We start from the raw sequence: 18,911 nt of genomic DNA, 5'->3' as shown, positions 1-18,911 counted from the left end.
GCTGTCCGCTGTGTCCTGTGTCAGTGACGTTTAGGCAGCAGAGGGTGCGGTGACATGGTTAGTGCGTGCTGCTCCCTCTGCTGGCTGAACAGTCACTGACACAGGAAGGGCAGACAGTGGTGAGCAGCGATGGATCCCCGACCGGTGAATATCTCGGGTGCCGGGTCCTGAGCAGGAGAGGTGAGTATGACATCTTTTTTTTGCAGCAGCAGCATATGGGGGCATAATATATGGAGCATCTTATGGGGGCAGCATATGGGGGCATATTCTATGGGGGCAGCATATGGGGGCATATTCTATGGAGCAGCATATGGGGGCATATTCTATGGAGCAGCATATGGGGGCATATTCTGTGGGGCAGCATATGGGGGCATATTCTATGGGGCAGCATATGGGGGCATATTCTATGGGCAGCATATGGGGGCATATTCTATGGGGCAGCATATGGGGGCATATTCTATGGGGCAGCATATGGGGGGCATATTCTATGGGGCAGCATATGGGGGGGCATATTCTATGGGGCAGCATAAGGGGGGCATATTCTATGGGGCAGCATAAGGGGGGCATAGTCTATGGGGCAGCATTTGGGGGCATATTCTATGGGGCAGCATATGGGGGGCATAGTCTATGGGGCAGCATATGGGGGCATAGTGTATGGAGCAGCATATGGGGGCATAGTCTATGGAGCAGCATATGGGGGCAGCATATCGGGGCATATTCTATGGAGCACTTTATGGGGGCATAATGTATGGAGCATGTTATGGGGGCATAATCTATGAAGCATCTTATGTGGCCATAACCTTTATGGAGCATTATAAGGGGCATACAGTATATACTCGAGTATAAGCCGACCCGAGTATAAGCCGACCCCCCTAATTTTGCCACAAAAAACTGGGAAAACTTATTGACTCGAGTATAAGCCTAGGGTGGGAAATGCTCCATAGATTATTCCCCATATGCTGCCCCCATAAGAAGCTCCATAGATTATTACCCCATATACTGCCCCCATAAGAAGCTCCATAGATTATTCCCCCATATGCTGCCCCCATTAGAATCTCCATATTGTTCCCCCATATACTGCCCCCATTAGAAGCTCCATATTGTTCCCCCATATACTGCCCCCATAAGAAGCTCCATATTGTTCCCCCATATGCTGCCCCCATTAGAAGCTCCATATTGTTCCCCCATATACTGCCCCCATAAGAAGCTCCATATTGTTCCCCCATATGCTGCCCCCATTAGAAGCTCCATATTGTTCCCCCATAAGAAGCTCCATATTGTTCCCCCATATGCTGCCCCCATTAGAAGCTCCATATTGTTCCCCCATGTGCTGGCCCCATTAGAAGCTCCATTTTGTTCCCCCAAGTGCTGCCCCCATTAGAAGCTCCATTTTGTTCCCCATGTGCTGCCCCCATTAGAAGCTCCTTAAGATTATTCCCCCATATGCTGCCCCATGCTGCTGCAGCTGCTGCTGCATGTAAAAATAAAAAAATGACATACTCACCTCTCCATCACTGGGTGTCAGATTCTCACCTGTCCTGCGTCCATGGCTGCTCCCCGCTATCTGCCACGTCATCGGTCAGTGACGTTCAGACTGCAGGGGGCGCGGCGCGCACTAACCACGTCACCGCGCCCTCTGCTGTCTGAAGTCACTGACCGATGACAGACAGCAGCAAGCAGCCATGGACGCAGGACAGGTGAGTATCGCTATACTTACCCGTCCTGACGCTGTGTCTTGAGCCCACAGCTTCTCCGCGCTCTCTCTTCCTGCCTTCAGCGGTCACGTGGTGCCGCTCATTAAAACTCATGAATATGCGCATATTCATGAGTTTTAATGAGCGGCACCACGTGACCGCTGAAGGCAGGAAGAGAGAGCACGGGGAGAAGCTGGGGGATCAAGAGACAGTGTCAGGACGGGTAAGTATGACCTGACACCCCCGTCCCCCTTCCCCTCTGACCCCCCGGTGTATATGACTCGAATATAAGCCGAGAGGGGGACTTTCAGCCAAAAAAACGGGCTGAAAATCTCGGCTTATATTCGAGTATATACGGTATTATTCTATGGAGCATCTTATGAGGGCATTATTAAACTTTGCGCAGCATTATATGGGGTGTATTTTGTATGGCGCATCTTATGGGGCCCATCATGAACTGTATGGAGCATTATATGGGGCTCCTGATTCAATATGGATATTCAAAAACATTTAACCTACTGATGTCTCAATTAATTTTACTTTTATTAGTATCTATTTTTATTTTTGAAATTTACCAGTAGCTGCTGCATTTTCCACCCTAGGCTTATACGTGAGTCAATAAGTTTTCCCAGCTTTTTGTGGCAAAATTAGGGCGGTCGGCTTATACATGAGTATATACTGTAAACTTTTGATTTTGCAGTAAGTAATAAAAATGCCTTAAAACATTCTCTTTCTCTCATTATTCTGGCATTTGATAAATATTAATAACTAGCTGAAGAGCCCGGTGTTGCCTGGGCATAGTAACTAACTGTGGTTAGTTATAACAAATTATAATGATTATAATGCACATAAAAACATTTCACATCATATATTCAACACTACAGATTTGCAACACAAATTAACTAAACGATTACCCAAGTACTGATAGTATTTTATTTTGAACTCATTCAAGATTTTTTGTTTTTCCTTTCGGTGCAAAGATGAACAGATTTTTGGCAGTTCCAACTCTTGAACAGACCACGTAAAGTTGACCATCAGAAAAGCATGGAGATTGCAAATCGATCCCTACTACTTTCAAGGACTGACACGGAGCATTGTTAATGGACATTGCAAATAGCAATTGAACTGGAAACTGGAGGCGTTTTAAAATCAAAAAGCAAATCAGATGGAATTAGTGGAATTCTTGGAATGAAAATGTCCTCTCCTTTGGCACATCCTGTTTCTGAGCTGTGTATCTAACCCTATCCTGTGTGATAATGTCTGCTGAGCTGTGTACCTAATCCTCTCCTGTGTGATACTTTCTGCTGAGCTGTGTATCTAATACTATCGTGTGTTACTGAATGCTCAGCCGTGTATCTAATCCTATCCTGTGTGATACTGACTGCTGAGCAGTGTATCTAATCCTATCCTGTGTGATACCACCTGCTATATTAGATTATGGTAATCTTAATGTCCTAAAATGAGAAAGGTTTATTCTGATTTCATGTCAAATATTGAGAAAAACATGCATATGTGTCTTTTTATATAGTGTATGTAAACTTTGATTTAAACTGTAAATATTGACACATATTCTGTTTATAAAACACATAAAAAAAACTCTGTGTGAACATACCCTAATGGTTACGGTTTTCGGGGTTTTTTTTTGGCTTTTTTATATTTGTCTCTTCACTTTTGAAACATCATCCTATTTCATTTCTAAGTAGGATTTCATGGGTTCCAGAAATAGCTGGAAATCATGGCTTAGCAATTTCTGCACAGAACAAGCCAGAGGACATTTATTTCTGTGAATGTAACTTATTTTTTCACACTCCCAGCAGGAATAGTACATTGCACATTGTACATAGTATATAATTTATATTTAAAACACAAAAAAATGAACGTAAGAATATTTGGGATTTCCCATTTTACAGTATATAGTGATGATATATATTGACCTCTGGGAGCTTCATTGATCTTAAGAGTAATTGTTTCCTTCCTCTGCATCGCAGTCAACATTTTTTTTTATAAGTTGCCACATAGCAGAGGATGCATAAAATAATAAAATCGCTTCTCACCACACGTGACCACTACAGCCAATCTCTAGACCCAGCTGTATTTGTAATATGGTTGGCACATGACCACTGAAGCCCCCTATTGGGATGTTGCCTCAGGACCTGTGGGAGCACCTGAGAGGCAGCGCTGGTATGCCAGGGGAGTAAGCAAATGAGCATAAGTTATTTTATTACTTTACAGTTGCTTATGTTTGTACATGTATGTTAAATTGAACCTGTTCCCTTAAATACCTGAATGGCTTACTGGAAGCTTGGCTTACAGGGAGAAAACTACGTTTTATTCTCCCTGCAGCCACTTGCTTCCAGTCATTGTAGTGCCACCGGGGCTGTTACAATCACCACTCACTGTAAAGTGAGCACGGTGTAATCATTCCCCGGCCCATTGATTGACAGTCTACCCAGTTTTTTCCTTGTATTCTTATAAGCCAGCTAGGCATGATTTAAACTCTCTTTAACAGCAAATTAGCATTATATATGCAGGGAAATATGTTTTTGGCGGTGATTGGTTATCTCCACATAATGTTAGACAACCCTTTGGCTGTGTGTACACGTTGCAGATTTTTAGCGTTTTTGCAGCATTTTTTCACCGCGAAAACGCTTGCACAACGCAACCCATTGTATTGAATGGCATTCCGCACATGCTGTCCTAATGCTGCGGAATCGCATCACAGAAAAATACGCAGCATGCTCATTCTTTGTGCGGAATCGCGGGGATTCCACACACATAGCAATGCATTGTTCTGCTTACTTTCCGCATTTGACTCTCCTCCAGGCCCTGGGTACCATATCCCTGTTAAAAAAAGAATTAATATAAAAAAATCAGGATATTCTCACCTTCCTGCGTCCCCCCCGCAGCGTTCCTAGGCCTCAGCGATGCTCCTGGCAACTCCCGTTCACAGTGATGCCTTGTGACAATGACCTGTGATGACGTAGCGGTATCGCGAGATGCTACGTCATCTGGGGTCATTGTCGCAAGGCATCGCTGGGAACGGGACTTGCTGGGAGCATCGCTGAGGCCTGTAAACGCTACGGGGGAGTCCGGAAGGTCAGAATATCACGATTTTTTATTTTTTTAATTATTTTTAACATTATATCTTTTTTGCTACTGATGCTGCATAGGCAGCCTCAATAGTAAAATGTTCGTCACACTCGTCAAACACTATGTTTGACGAGTGTGACCAACCTGTCAATCAGTTCTCCAAGCGATGCTACAGATCGCTTGGAAAACACTAGCATTCTGCAAGCTAATTACACTTGCAAAATGCTAGTTTTTTGCAGGAATTCTGCTTGCAGATTTCCCGCAAATTTCCAGTGGCAGGGAGTTGCAGAATTGCCGCGGAAATTTCCACGGCAATTCCGCATGTGTGCACATAGCCTAAAGCTATACATGAAGTTATAGACATCAGCACAAAATTTAAAAAAAACACTGAACATTTATTTAGGTGAAGCTACTGCACATCCCAATATCCTCAGATGAACACAGTGGCCCAAAAGCTGACAGAGAGAATCTTTCCTGACCATGAGATGCCCAATATACAGTACTGAACCTCTTTATGTGGGATGTTTAGGGTTCATTGCAGACTTAGGCACGTTTTCAAACTGAGGCTCTAAATAAATGTATATTTACGTACATGTATACAGCGGGTGAAATAAGTATTGAACACGTCACCAATTTTCTAAATAAATATATTTCTAAAGGTGCCATTGACATAAAATTCTCACCAGATGTCAGTAAGGGGCCCCGTCACACATAGCGACTCACCAGCGATCCCGACAACAATATCAACTTGTCAGTATCGCTGGTTTGTCGCTACATGATCGCTGGTGAGCTGTCAAACATGCAGCTTCACCAGCGATCAGCACCACGTACGCCAAACGCATGACGTCGCTGTGTACGTTAATTACCAGCGCGCTGGTGCAGGGAGCTGGTAACTAAGGTACACATCGGGTTTCTAAGTGACGCGCGCTGCTTAGAAACCCTGCGTTTACCCTAGTTACCAGCGCGCTGGTCGCTGGTCTCCCGCCTGTCACACGCAGCGATGCGTGCTGGCCAGCGGGAGACCAGCGATCAAAATAATGTCGTGGCTATTCCAGGACGATCAGCGATAACCGGCAGGGGGGGCGGTCGCTGGTCAGTGTCACACACAGCGATCTCGCTGGTGAGATCGCTGTTGCGTCACAAAAATTGTGACTCAGCAGCGATCTCGCTAGCGAGATCGCTATGTGTGATGGGGGCTTAACAACCCATCCAATCCTCACAGGCAAAGAAATCAAACCACATATGTCCATAAATTGAGTTATGTGTAATAATGAGAAATGACACAGTGAAAAAGTATTGAACACATGAAGAAAGAGGTGCAAAAAGCCATGGAAATTCATGACACAAGCTGAAATCTATCAATAATTAGAAAGCAATCCTTCCACTTAGTATTTTTCACAATCAGCTGGTTCACCTGAGGCCTATAAAAAGGTGTCTCATTAACAAGATGTCACACAAGAAATATCTCATGATGGATAAAACCAGTGCGCTTCCTCAGGACCTTCACAGCCTTATTGTTGCAAAACATATTGATGGGATTGGTTACAGAAGACTTTCAAAACTGCTGCAGGTTTCAGTGAGCATTGTTGGGGCCATAATCCGGAAGTGGAAAGAACATAATTTCACAAAAAACCTACGACAATCAGATGCTCCCAGAAAGATTGCAGATAGATGAGTGAAAAGAATTATCAGAAGAGTTGTCCAAGAGATAAGGACCACCTGTGGAGATCTACAGCAAGACCTGGAATCAGCAGGTACAGTTGTTTCAAAGAAAACAATAAGTAAGGCACTCAACTTCCATGGCCTGTATGCACGCTCACCACGCAAGACTCCATTGCTGAACAAAAAGTATCTTCAATGTTGTTTAAAGTTTGCTCAACAACATTTAGACCAGCCTGTTAAATATTGGTGAGAATATAGTCTGGTCAGTTGAGTCCAAACTTGAACTTTTTGGATGCCATAATATACACGTTGTTTGGAGGCCAAAAACCACTGCATATTACCCCAAAAACACCATACCAAGGTTGTGGTATTGGTTGTGTGAACATCATGCTATGGGTCTGTTTTTCAGTATATGGAACTGGCAAACGTCATATAATTGAAGGAAGGATGATTGGACAAATGTACCAAGACATTCTTGATAAAAATCTGCAGCCATCTACCAGGATGATGAAGATGAAAAGGTGGACATTTCAGCAAGGCAATGACCCCAAACACACAGCCAAGGAAACTCTGAATTGGTTTCAGAGACAGAAACTAAAGCTGCTAGAATGACCATGCCAATCATTGGACCTGAATTTAATAGAAAATTTATGGAAGAAACTAAAGAGTGTTTGGAAAAATTGGCCAAAATCATCACCTGAGCAATGCATGCCACTAGTTTCTCCATACAGGAGGCATCTTGAAGCGGTTATAACCAACAAAGGCTTTTGTACAAAGTATTAAATAAATTTCAGTAAGCGTGTTCGATACTTTTTCCTGTGTCATTTCTCATTATTAGGTCAGGATCACACATTCAGTATTTGGTCAGTACTTTACATCAGTGTTTGTAAACCAAAACCAGAAATTGATGAAAAATGCAGAAGTGGTGACGTGTTACTATTATATTTTCCACTCCTGATTTTGGCATACAAATACTGAGGTAACATACTGAACGTGTGAACGTAGCTGTGATAAAACACTCCGGGATCGCCTTTGCTGGGGTCAAAGGTCACATGCGTTCAGCATGAAACTTAGGCGCACAGCCGGGGTCCGGGTATAACTGACACTGGGTCAGGTTTATTAAAGGTGAAAGCAATGCATAAAGAAAAAAAACATAAAACAAATCCTTGCCTGTCCAGCACTAACTAAACAAAGTACAACCTTAACTACCAACTGCCGGCCTCCTCCTCTTCCCTGGTCTCCGTATCACCCGCCATGACTGAAAACGGGAACTGCATGCCATTTCCAGCAGACTCTTCCCCCCGAGTCTTCCGGGGGGACCTCTTCCAGGGGTTCGGGACCCACATGCGCCCTGGGAAAAGAATCATGTACACTATTACCCTGGGGTATCAACTGATTCTCCCACAATTGCCAGAAGTGGGGAAAATCCCGGCCCAAGATAACATCATGCAATAACGCAGGGACGAGTCCCACTTTATGTTGCAAAGACCCATAGGAAGTAGTAATGTGTTGTGAGTTCATTTTCCCCTCCGTCACTGAGGCCTGGTGAACTCCCTATTCAAGTGAAGGAAGGTAGTGAGCCTGATTATCAGGCACCTGGGACTAATGAAGACGATTGGCTGAGTGGAGTCACTGACTGGATTTAAGGCAGCCTACTCCCTTTCTGCCCTGCGGGTGATTTCTCTGTGGACTCTTGGACATCAGTCTGATTCCTGCTCTCCTAAAGCTAAGTTTTCTGTTTTGCCTTTTTGCATTTAAGATTTGTTTTTGTTTTTCTTGCTTTTTGGATTCTGCCACTCCCTGCTGGAGTGTGCAGTGTTCCGTGAGCTCTGTCTTCTGAATGTACCTGAGTGCTGATTTAGTTGTTGAAGCTTAGTTGCTTCAGGGCCATTTTTATATCAGCTTGTTGGCTTTTGTCTCTGATAGGGTTTTGGCAGATTGCAGACAGCAATCCGTTCCTATCTAGGTAGTTTTTGGGCCCCGTCTTTGCTCAGCCTGTCTTTCTGTCTGTGTAAGTGTTTTCATCTTGCTTCACCGTCATTATATGTGGGGGGCTGCCTATTGCTTTGGGGTCTGCTCTGGGGCAGTTAGATTTCCCCTTTCCTTCTTTAGGCCTATGTATCTCTCCGGCTGTGATCGAGGGGTCTAGGTCATCGTAGGAACCCCCCACGGCTACTGCTAGTTGTGTTGATAGGTTCAGGGGTCTGCAATCTGATAGTTGCCAACTTCTCTGGTTTTCAGGACTTAGCTAGCATTTCTGTTTTTGCCTCCTACGGTGACTCAATCATAACAGTAATGCATATGACCGTGGTGAGGTACGAACATGTGTCTCCATGCACACACGTTACAGAAAATTTGTCTGATGGTCCAGTCGGGGCTGACACCAGACTGGCCTTCACCAGAGTCACCACACTTACCGAGTCTAACAATGCCACCACATTTTTGCCATCAACAGTTAAATCACACAAGTGTTTTTCCACATCCTTTTGACCGGCATTCACACTCACTACCCGTGCAACCATAGACATGCGGTTTTTAGAGTCTGTGACGTCGCACTGCATGGGTTCAGCAGTGACTGGACAGTTCGCAGCAATGTGGCCCATCTCTTGGCAGCGGAAACACCTAACGGGCCCCCTGCTTAGACCATAGTTCGTTACTCTCGGCCTCGCAGTGCGGGCAGTCCCGTTTTCCTCCCCCACTGTCTTAGGGATTTTTCCTTCTCCCCTACTCCCTGGAACAGTCTTACCGGTTCCACGTGGAGATGATGAAGAACGAGGTGGGGTAGCGTCATCTCGGAGTCCTTCCGCCACGGAGTAACGTTCAACCAGATCCACCAGTTGATCTGCCGTCGTAGGATTTCCATGGCTTACCCACTTCCTCAGGGCTGGCGGTAGAGCTCTCAGGTATTTGTCCATGACGAGTCTCTGGATTATCTCTGGCGCTGTCAACACCTCGGGTTGTAGCCACTTCTTCGTCACGTGAATCAGGTCGAACATCTGTGACCGCGGTGGTTTATCCGGCTGATAAGTCCATTGATGCACTCTCTGTGCACGGACAGAGGTCATCACTCCCAGCCGGGCCAAGATCTCGGCTTTCAGTTTGTCAAAGTCCTGCGCGGATTCAGGTTCTAAGTCATAATAAGCCTTTTGGGCTTCACTGGAAAGAAACGGGGCAATCAGGCCAGCCCATCGTGCCTTCGGCCATTTTTCTCGCACCGCCGTCCGTTCAAACGTGGTCAGGTATGCCTCGACGTCATCTTCGGTCGTCATCTTCTGCCAGTACCGACTCACGTGAATCACTCTCGACTCGGCTTCCAGGTTAACCTCAGGTAAGCTTACCAGACGCTGCGCCACCTGCTGGAGAAGCGAACGATCGGTAGCTGTCATGTCCACCAACTCCTTCAGCTGGACCATCATCACCTGATTAGCTTCTTGCTGGACGGCGGTGGACTGTACCAGCACTTTCACCACGTCCTCCATGCTCATGCTTCTCACGTGATGCCCGCGTTCTCCACCACAATGTGATAAAACACTCCGGGATCGCCTTTGCTGGGGTCAAAGGTCACATGCGTTCAGCATGAAACTCAGGCGCACAGCCGGGGTCCGGGTATAACTGACACTGGGTCAGGTTTATTAAAGGTGAAAGCAATGCATAAAGAAAAAAAACATAAAACAAATCCTTGCCTGTCCGGCACTAACTAAACAAAGTACAACCTAACTACCAACTGGCGGGCTTCTCCCGTCCAGCCAAACCACAGTTGCAGTGGGCACTGCTTTCACTCACCTGTGTGTCTCTCACACAGACAAGCTCTCTGTGTTCCCAGGCTGAGACACACACACCCACCTGGCATCCTTTTATATCCGCCCTCCCATTATTCATTAATAACCAGGTGAGATACTGACCAGACTGGGCCACATAGGAAAGGTATCTGGGCGAGATATACCTGCCCTCATCTACTATTCCCACATGATTCTCACATAGCCTTACAGATAACTTGTGGACATCTATGGTGTGATTTTTTTGCCTGTGTGGGTTGGATGGGTTGTTACCAACATCTGGTCAGAATTTCATGTCAATAGCACCTTTAGAAGTGCATTATACAATACTTAAATATATTTAGTCTGTTGTGTATATGTGTGTGTATATAAAAATGTAATTACTTATTTTCACATTAAATTACATAAAATCCATACACAATGTATACTTTTAACTGTATGTCAAAAACTTGTGTTTGTTTTACGCTTGAGATTGAGTGGGATTTTTGCAGCTCCTCTAACAGTCACCAGTTGAGTAACCGCAATCTTACATTAGTTCCGTTTGCATTGTAATGTAATATGTCGTAGCTCCACCAAGTGACAATTTAGTGGTACTACATGTTACCAAATTGTTTTGCTGCATTATTCAGTTTATATGATCTGAGACTGTGTGTCTATTTATAGAGAAGCAATCCGGGTTGAAAGAAAGGTGTTATTTTTTTAAAGGAGCAATTCATCATATGGAGACCAAAGAGAAAATTACATATGTATATTATATACAGCAAATCTTGGAATAATGTATGTTGCTCTGTGCTGTGGTATGCTAGATGTTATTTTCCTATGTTGAATTGTCCTCATCATTGGAACTTTACTTTGTGTTTTTATTTTTTTATGACATAATATAGGGAAACAGTAAAGTGAATCTTTTACTAGGTTTTCCTATGCAATCTAAGAGCAGCATAATGTAGAGCAGAAACCCTGATTTCAGTGATCTGTCACTTGCTGGTCTACATGCTGTTATTTTGACAGCTGCAGCAGTCATCTTTGCTGCAGATCTAGCCGTGCTCTAAATGCTGAGCCCTGTGTAGCCCCGCCCACACCACTGATTGGCAGCTTTCTGTGTAAACTGTCTTGACAGCTGCTAATCACTGGTGGGGGGGCGGTTACACAGAGCAGTTGACTTAAGCCCCCGTCTCACATAGCGAGATCGCTAGCGATCTCGCTACATGTGACATGCAGCAGCGACCGGCCCCCCTGCTGGATATCGCTGATCGTGCTCGAATGTCCTGGGCCATTTTTTCATCGTCGGCATCCCGCTGGCCAGCGCGCATCTCTGTGTTTGACGCCGATGAGCGACCTCATTGGAGACGCTGAACTCGGACGCAGGTTGGAATAGTTCAGAATAGCTGCTGTGTGACAAGGTACCAACGACCGCCGAGGTCGTTATATGGATCACCGGATTTTGCTGCGTCGCTGAAGAGATCTGCCTGTTTGGCAGCTTACTAGCAATCATGTAGCGACACACCAGTGATCATTACCAGGTCGTATAATTGTCGGGATCGCTGGTGCTTCGCTATATGAAACGGGACCCTAAGGGTACTGTCACACTTAGCGATGTACCAGCGATCCCGACCAGCGATATGACGCGGTCAGGATCGCTGGTACATCGCTAAGTGGTCGTTAGTGAGCTGCCACACAGGCAGATCTCACCAGCGACATCGCTGGGGACGGGGGTCGCTACTTACCTGTCACACCAGGCGATCCTGCGTCCTCCCGCCCGGCTCCACGCTCGTCTCTCCACAGGAAGCCCAGCAGCAAGCTGACGACGAGAAACGGTCCTGAACGTTCTCGCGTGATCAGCGATAATCAGCGGGGGAGCCGGTCGTAGGTAAGTATCAGACACAGCGATATCGCTAGCAATATCGCTATAACGTCACAAGTTATAGCGATATTGCTAGAGATATCTCTTAGTGTGACATGCCCTTTAGAAGCACAAAACACCCAGTCCTGTAATGATATCCTGCTGATAAGACACTGATTTTATTAAAACAGCAACACACTTGCTAGTAAGTAACATATCCCTGGAACCAGGGTCTCTGCCTCTACATCATGCTGCTCTCTATTTAAACTACAATAACTTGATGACAGACAACAAAACCTTTTATTATATAATTTTGTCGTAGAAAGGTCGTCCACTACTTTTACATTGATAATCTGTCCTTAGGATAGGTCATGAATGTCTGATCGGCTGGGGTTCAACATCAGCTCTTATCGGTGTCGCCAGCGAAGTACTCACTTGTGGAGCTGGCAATCTTCTGATAGTGGCCACCACAAGGTACTACACATCCATCTCCAGTTGATTAGAATAGGAGGCGGATGTGTAGTACCAAGCCTCGGCCACTAGCCAAACATGGAACAGCTCGGCAAGTCAGTACTTCTGGCCAACACTGATAACGGCAAGGCAAATGTCTTGGGAACAGCAGTTGGGTATTGCACCTGAGGTAAGTCATTATCAGAGATGTCTGGCAGTGACTTACTCCCTCCTCTCTAGTCAGAGCACATACCCATGGCTGAGCCAAGCATGCATGTGTCTGGGGGAGAATAATCGCAATAGCTGTCATCCTAATAAGCATTTGATTGACAGCTATCTGCATTGTTTCATTTATCTAGTGTACCCCTCTTACATATCAAATTTCTACACAGCTTTGTGGACCTGATTCATTATAGCATTTGCATCTGCTTTTTGTTACTTTTATGGAATTCCGCACCTTTCTTTTGCTTGCACCAAACTCCTCTTTCCATTTGCATCTTTTTTTAAAGTCTATTTTATGTGCTCCCTTTTTGTTCTTATCATTATGGGTGAGGTTCAGTGTTTCTGGATGTTTTCATACAAATTTATCGAAGTGTTTACACCAGTTTTTTTACTTAAAACACTTTAAAGAGTCACAAAATTTTGGCAACTTTTGGCTTTTTAATGCCAGTCCTGGTCAGTATCAACAAAGTAGATGTGGCAGTGAGCAGCCTGAGTTCATAAACAAAAACATCAAATAAGGATCAGGAAGTACAAAGCCATAAAATAGATAGCCTTTATTAAAGTAACAAAACCATAGAATGCATAACAGGAGATATATGTCCAATATAATAACACAAGGTACGTATGCAAATATACATTATATTATATACATTAACCCCCCTAAGACAAAGCTAACGCAAAACGCGCGTCGGGGAGCCATACTTCAAATGGTTGTCTGCTTTCTTTTTGTTATACTCTGCTGTTTATATTTTCCAGTGTATTAGCGGTGGAAGTGACCGGGATGGTTCAGGTTGAGACTGCACTATGGTGCTTGACATGATATATTAGCCTCATAGGGAATGTGTTTTGATCTTTTTATATTGATCACTACTGAACGTTACTTTATCCAGCAGTCTTGTGCATGATTTCATGTGTTAGTTACCTTTAATGGCCACTATATGCCATATGTACATACTACTTGGCAATTGCTTATTTGGTACTGCTGAGGTTATATATATCTCTTCCCTTAGATTTTCTGGATATATTTTTCTCTGTATAGATGCATTTTGCAATATTTAGGGTTGTCTTTGCAGAGTATATACTTGGCACATACATATTTGTCATTAATTATTGGTCTGGACATTGTGCTTATATACTGTATTACAATTTGGACACTGATCTTTTTTTGTGTGCCTTTCTTTATGTCTCACACATATTTGTACTCATGTATATTTGCATACGTACCTTGTGTTATATAAATTGGACATATATCTCCTTTTATGCATTTTATGGTTTTGTTACTTTAATAACGGCTATCTATTTTATGGCTTTGTGCTTCCTGATCCTTATTTGATGTTTTAGTCTATTGGAAGTGCCATTCATTTAGGCCCAATTCTTTTGATATATTTTGAGTTCATAAACGGTTATACCATTTTAACTTAAGCCAGAAATGTTATTCCAGTTTCTGAATGGAGTAGCATTTCTGGCAAGGCACACAGATGCCCATACCACTTAGAAAATGTGCTGAATTCATTGTGAGCGCCTCATGGACAACGCCAATCTTAATCAATTGGCTCTATCGGCTCAAAATATAGTACTGTGAAAATTCCCTTAAGAGCGATTTTTCTATTGAAATGCCATTTACTTAGAAATATCATGATCCTCTTCATGCTCCATTAGATATTGTCATGTATTGATAGTCTACCTTATATGTTGTATGCCAAACATTACCTTCTGTGTAAAGGAATCTCCGGTCAAATGCTTCCATTCAGCCTTTTACTGCGTGTAACTGCCGCCAATACACTCACTGATAATATTGCTCTTATGATATTGATTTTATCGCGTTTCTAAATAATAAAATAGAAATGATTATGAGGATTCTCATTAATTAGTTGATTTCCCATATAACTGTCATATTAAACTGTACATATAAGTCTTCACAATTAATGAGCTTGCTAACAGACTATCTGGAGAACAGTAAAATAATGTTAATTACGTGCATTATAAATTACCACTAATTAGATTTTTATTAGAACAGTTTTTTTTTCTGAAGACCTGAAGTACTAGATATAATATGATAATCTTATGTTTTGTCTGCAGTCTCTTTTTTGCAATGTTTTACTCAAATGCTTGACCATCCTTTTTTCCTTTATTGCAGTCTCCAAAAGTCCACAGTTACCAGGATATGGAAGCTGTCCCCCTCCTACTCAACAATGTGAAAGCCGAGCCTCCTGAGGATTTATTAGCCACCGACCATTTCCAAACACAAACCGAACCAGTGGACTTATCAATAAACAAGGCTAGATCCTCACCGAGAGGACTGTCGTCCTCTCCACTGTTCATTACCACTTCAGTAGCCTCACCTTCTTCTAACTCTTCATCCAGCCGCCCAGCTTCTTCACCAACAGTGATAACCACGGTACCGTCCACAGCATCTGTGCCAACAGTATTGACTCCAGGACCTCTTGTGGCTTCAGCATCTGGAGTTGGCGGACAGCAGTTTTTGCACATCATACACCCCGTCCCATCTTCTAGTCCTATGAACTTGCAGTCTACAAAACTGAGTCATGTTCACAGAATACCAGTTGTCGTACAGTCTGTTCCTGTTGTTTATACTGCAGTGAGGTCCCCAGGGAGTATGAATTCTACCATTGTGGTCCCTTTGTTGGAAGATGGAAGAAGCCATCTTAAAGGTAAATATTTGTTTAATTTTCACCTTGATATCGTGTGGTGTGTTTTATGTAACGGTAAAATCGTTCAGTTGTAAGAAATGCTATCTGGTCAGCAAAGCAAAAATTACAAAGTATTTTCTCCCTTGCCCAAAGCACCCATACACATACAGTATATAGAAGTATCTCAGCAGTGTGGGTGAAATAGAGGCAGTGGGCGACATACACAATAATGAGATTAATATAAGGAGCTCCTGTCATATCTCCAAACGCTTGTAAACCAGGAGATGAAGGTGTGTTGTGGCATGTACACTGTCATTATGTCAACAGCAATAGTCCTTTTAAATCCATTATAGAGTGTTGCTTCCATAAATGCCCCCATCCAGCGCACACAGAGTATGGTATCCTCACAGAAAATGCTACTTCCCCTCAGTGTCACTTCACACATATACTAATTATGCAAATTGTCTCTTCAAAGAGGAAGAGGACTAGAACTCTAGTGCCACCTATTGGAGGTAGCAATCCTAAAAGTCAAGGTTGACCCTTTAACGAGCCTTGTTACAAGACTTAGGATAAAAGCCAAGCCAGAATCTCCATTTGCAGACACTGTGTTTCGGGGTACTGCCCCTCATCAGTGCAAAGTGGGAGATCTGGTTTGGCTGTGAGAGAGGCGTCTGACCGATACCAAGAAGTATCATTTCTCCTTGCGGAGAATGACATGCTAAGCATGTCGAGGTGAGGAGACTTGAAGCCGCAATGCTCCTCTGGGAAATATGCTAATTATGCAAATTGTCTCTCTTCAGAGAGGAAGAGGACTAGAACTCTAGTGCCACCTATTGGAGGTAACTAGGCTCGTTAAAGGGTCAACATTGACTTTTAGGATTGCTACCTCCAATAGGTGGCACTAGAGTTCTAGTCCTCTTCCTCTCTGAAGAGACAATTTGCATAATTAGCATATTTCCCACAGGAGCATTGCGGCTTTAAGTCTCCTCACCTCGACATGCTTAGCATGTCATTCTCCGCAAGGAGAAATGATACTTCACACATATAGTAACATGACTCCACAGTGCCTCTAGCAAAGTATGGCGTCCCCATAGTGCTACTAACACAGTATAATACCCCCAAGGCATGATGCTCCTAAAGTGACCCCCATAGTCCCCCTCACCCCCACACACTGTATTATGATTTCCTCGCAGTATCATGGCCTGTCAGTATCGTGGCCCCCACAGCCCCCCACTGATAGCCCATATAGCGCCCTACATAGATTGAGGGCCCCCACAGGCCTCAACTTAATATGGGTGCCCCCACAGCCCTCCACACAGTATGTTGACTCTCACACACCCCCACAAATTATAATGGCCCCCACAGTACCACACTATTCAGTATGAGGACCTCAGCAGCTTCCTAATCAGTTTGAGAGCCTGCACGACCCCCTACTTAGTATGAGAAACCCCCAACCTCCTAATCATCATAAGGGCCCCCACACAAAATAAGGGAACCTACATTGAATGAGTGCCCCCACAGCCCTTCATTTAGTATGAGGGCCCTTACAGCCCTCTATTCAGTATGAGGACCTCCACAGACCCCTATACAGAATGAGGGTCGCCACAGCCCCCACACAGAATGAGGGCCGCCACAACCCCCTACATTGAATGAGGGCCACCACAGCCTCTCCCACACAGAATGAGGGACTCCATACATAGAAAGCCCCCACAGCACCCAAAACAGTAAGATTTCCCCCATAATCCCCAACACAGTTTTACGGCCCCTTCAATGCCTAAAAATGGTATAATGGCCCTCACTAGTGTTGAGCGACTTTTGGTTTTTTAGGGTCGAGTTTCGTTTCATGAAACCCGACTTTTCCAAAAGTCGGGTCGAGCAAAATCGGCCGACTATAGGGAAAAGTCGGGGTCGTCCCGAAACACGAAACCCAATGTAAGTCAATGGAGAATTAAAGTCGGCAGTGAGAGGAGGACAGGAAACACACCAACAGTGCCCATTTGAATGCCAAAAGCATAAATTCTTGTTACTGAAGCTTGTCAACCTTAATTAACTTCATAATACTAGTTACGCACTGAAAAATGAGGGTTATTTGGCTACAGTTGTGGGGGGGGAGGGCTGGCTCCAGGTTTTCGTGGGCCCAGGGCCAAAGAGCGCCCCTTTAACACATACCACAACTCATGATGCTCCGATACGGCAGAGAAATAGCAGTATAGTACAATGAAAAATACTTCACTTCTTACATCTCATGACTGATATCCATTTTAAATTCTCCAATACCTCCAAAAACGGACAGTATATAACTCCATACAGTATTATGGCCAGCGCTTAGTGCGCTATATAGAGTAATGAGGCCCATATATTTCTCCATACGGAATCATTATTCCCATATAATGTTTCAAACCGTATATGATGAGCTCCACATAATGCTACAGTATATGTTGGTCAAAATGGATGAAGCTCCACTGTCTTATGGGCCCAAATAATGCTCCATATATAATGGGCCCCATTTCTACTGCTCTAGTGTATAATGGGCCCTGTAAATGCTGCTCCAGTGTCTGATGTCCACCTTTGGAATGCTCCAGTGTATGGTGGGCCCCATATATCATTCACCAGAGTATAGTGCTCCCCAAAAATTGCTGTCCCAACATTGAAAACAATTACATAAGTCTCCTTGCTAGGAAATCCCTGCACTACTCTGAACTCCTTGTCGTCCCCATCTTCCATCTCACTGCACTTGGCTGTTTAGGCCCTCCCACCGGCAGAGACACTTTTGCGTACTATGCGGTGCCCTGTGCCAGTGCCATCGCCCATGAGTATGCCCCCCCACCTGCTCAAGGAACCTGCACTTTCATCTGCACCTTCCTCTTTGTCACCGTGTAAGGTGGTATAGTATGCGGGAAGGGGAACCTGAGTTTCCTCTGGGTCAGATTCTGGCTGTGTAGAGTGCGAGGGGAATGTAGTGGTCTGGGTCAATGTACCAGCAGCATCATCCAGCAGTGGCTGGGCCTCAGTGCACTTGTGGCGTCCCCAAGAGTACGGTCGCCACTGTGGCATTGCCTTCCTCCTAGGGAGTGTGTTGTCAAGCTTGGGAGCAACGAAGGATCTCTCTAGCAGTGAAACCAACACACAACACATTTCCCACTCCAGGCCAGCAGGGAGACCTCTGAACCTGACTGCTGAGGAGCTGCTCTCTGTGGTCGGGAGGAGGTAAGTTAGGGCACTCAGTGCAGGGAAGGGGAAGTGTGTGGACGTGAGAAGGGGAGCTGGAGGATAAGCAGAGTTAAGGCTCACTCCTAGCTGGAGCGCATGGTCCGGATTCCGGTCTCCGAGTTTGTAGGGACACTGACGTTCCTGCAGCAGAAACCGGGGGAAGTAGCAGCTATAAATGCACTGTACCCAACTAAGGCTCGGAGGCCCCAGCATCGACGTGTGCGAGGCAGAAGGAAAAGGCTACAGCTGTCTGCCATATAAGTAAAGTCTGAGGAACATCTGTTAGACAGGAGGCGTTTCAGTGAACCACGTTCCT

At 44.6% G+C, this 18,911-nt stretch overlaps 1 protein-coding gene across 2 annotated transcripts in view; it reads left to right on the top strand.

The window, feature by feature from the left end:
* Positions 1 to 18,911, top strand: part of KLF12 (KLF transcription factor 12) — a 330,400-nt gene that overhangs the window by 246,051 nt on the left and 65,438 nt on the right. For both annotated transcript variants that reach the window (XM_073580385.1, XM_073580384.1), the window contains exon 3: positions 14,872 to 15,406. In XM_073580385.1, the coding sequence (XP_073436486.1) occupies positions 14,872 to 15,406 (535 nt within the window). The remainder of the gene's footprint in view (positions 1 to 14,871; positions 15,407 to 18,911) is intronic.

Source organism: Dendrobates tinctorius, unplaced genomic scaffold (genome assembly GCF_039654945.1).
Source record: "Dendrobates tinctorius isolate UK_male_01 unplaced genomic scaffold, ASM3965494v1 ptg000064l, whole genome shotgun sequence".
In the NCBI taxonomy this organism is placed as follows: domain Eukaryota; kingdom Metazoa; phylum Chordata; class Amphibia; order Anura; family Dendrobatidae; genus Dendrobates; species Dendrobates tinctorius.
Note: the sequence above shows the minus strand (reverse complement) of the source record. Positions and strands in the feature narration are given on the sequence as shown.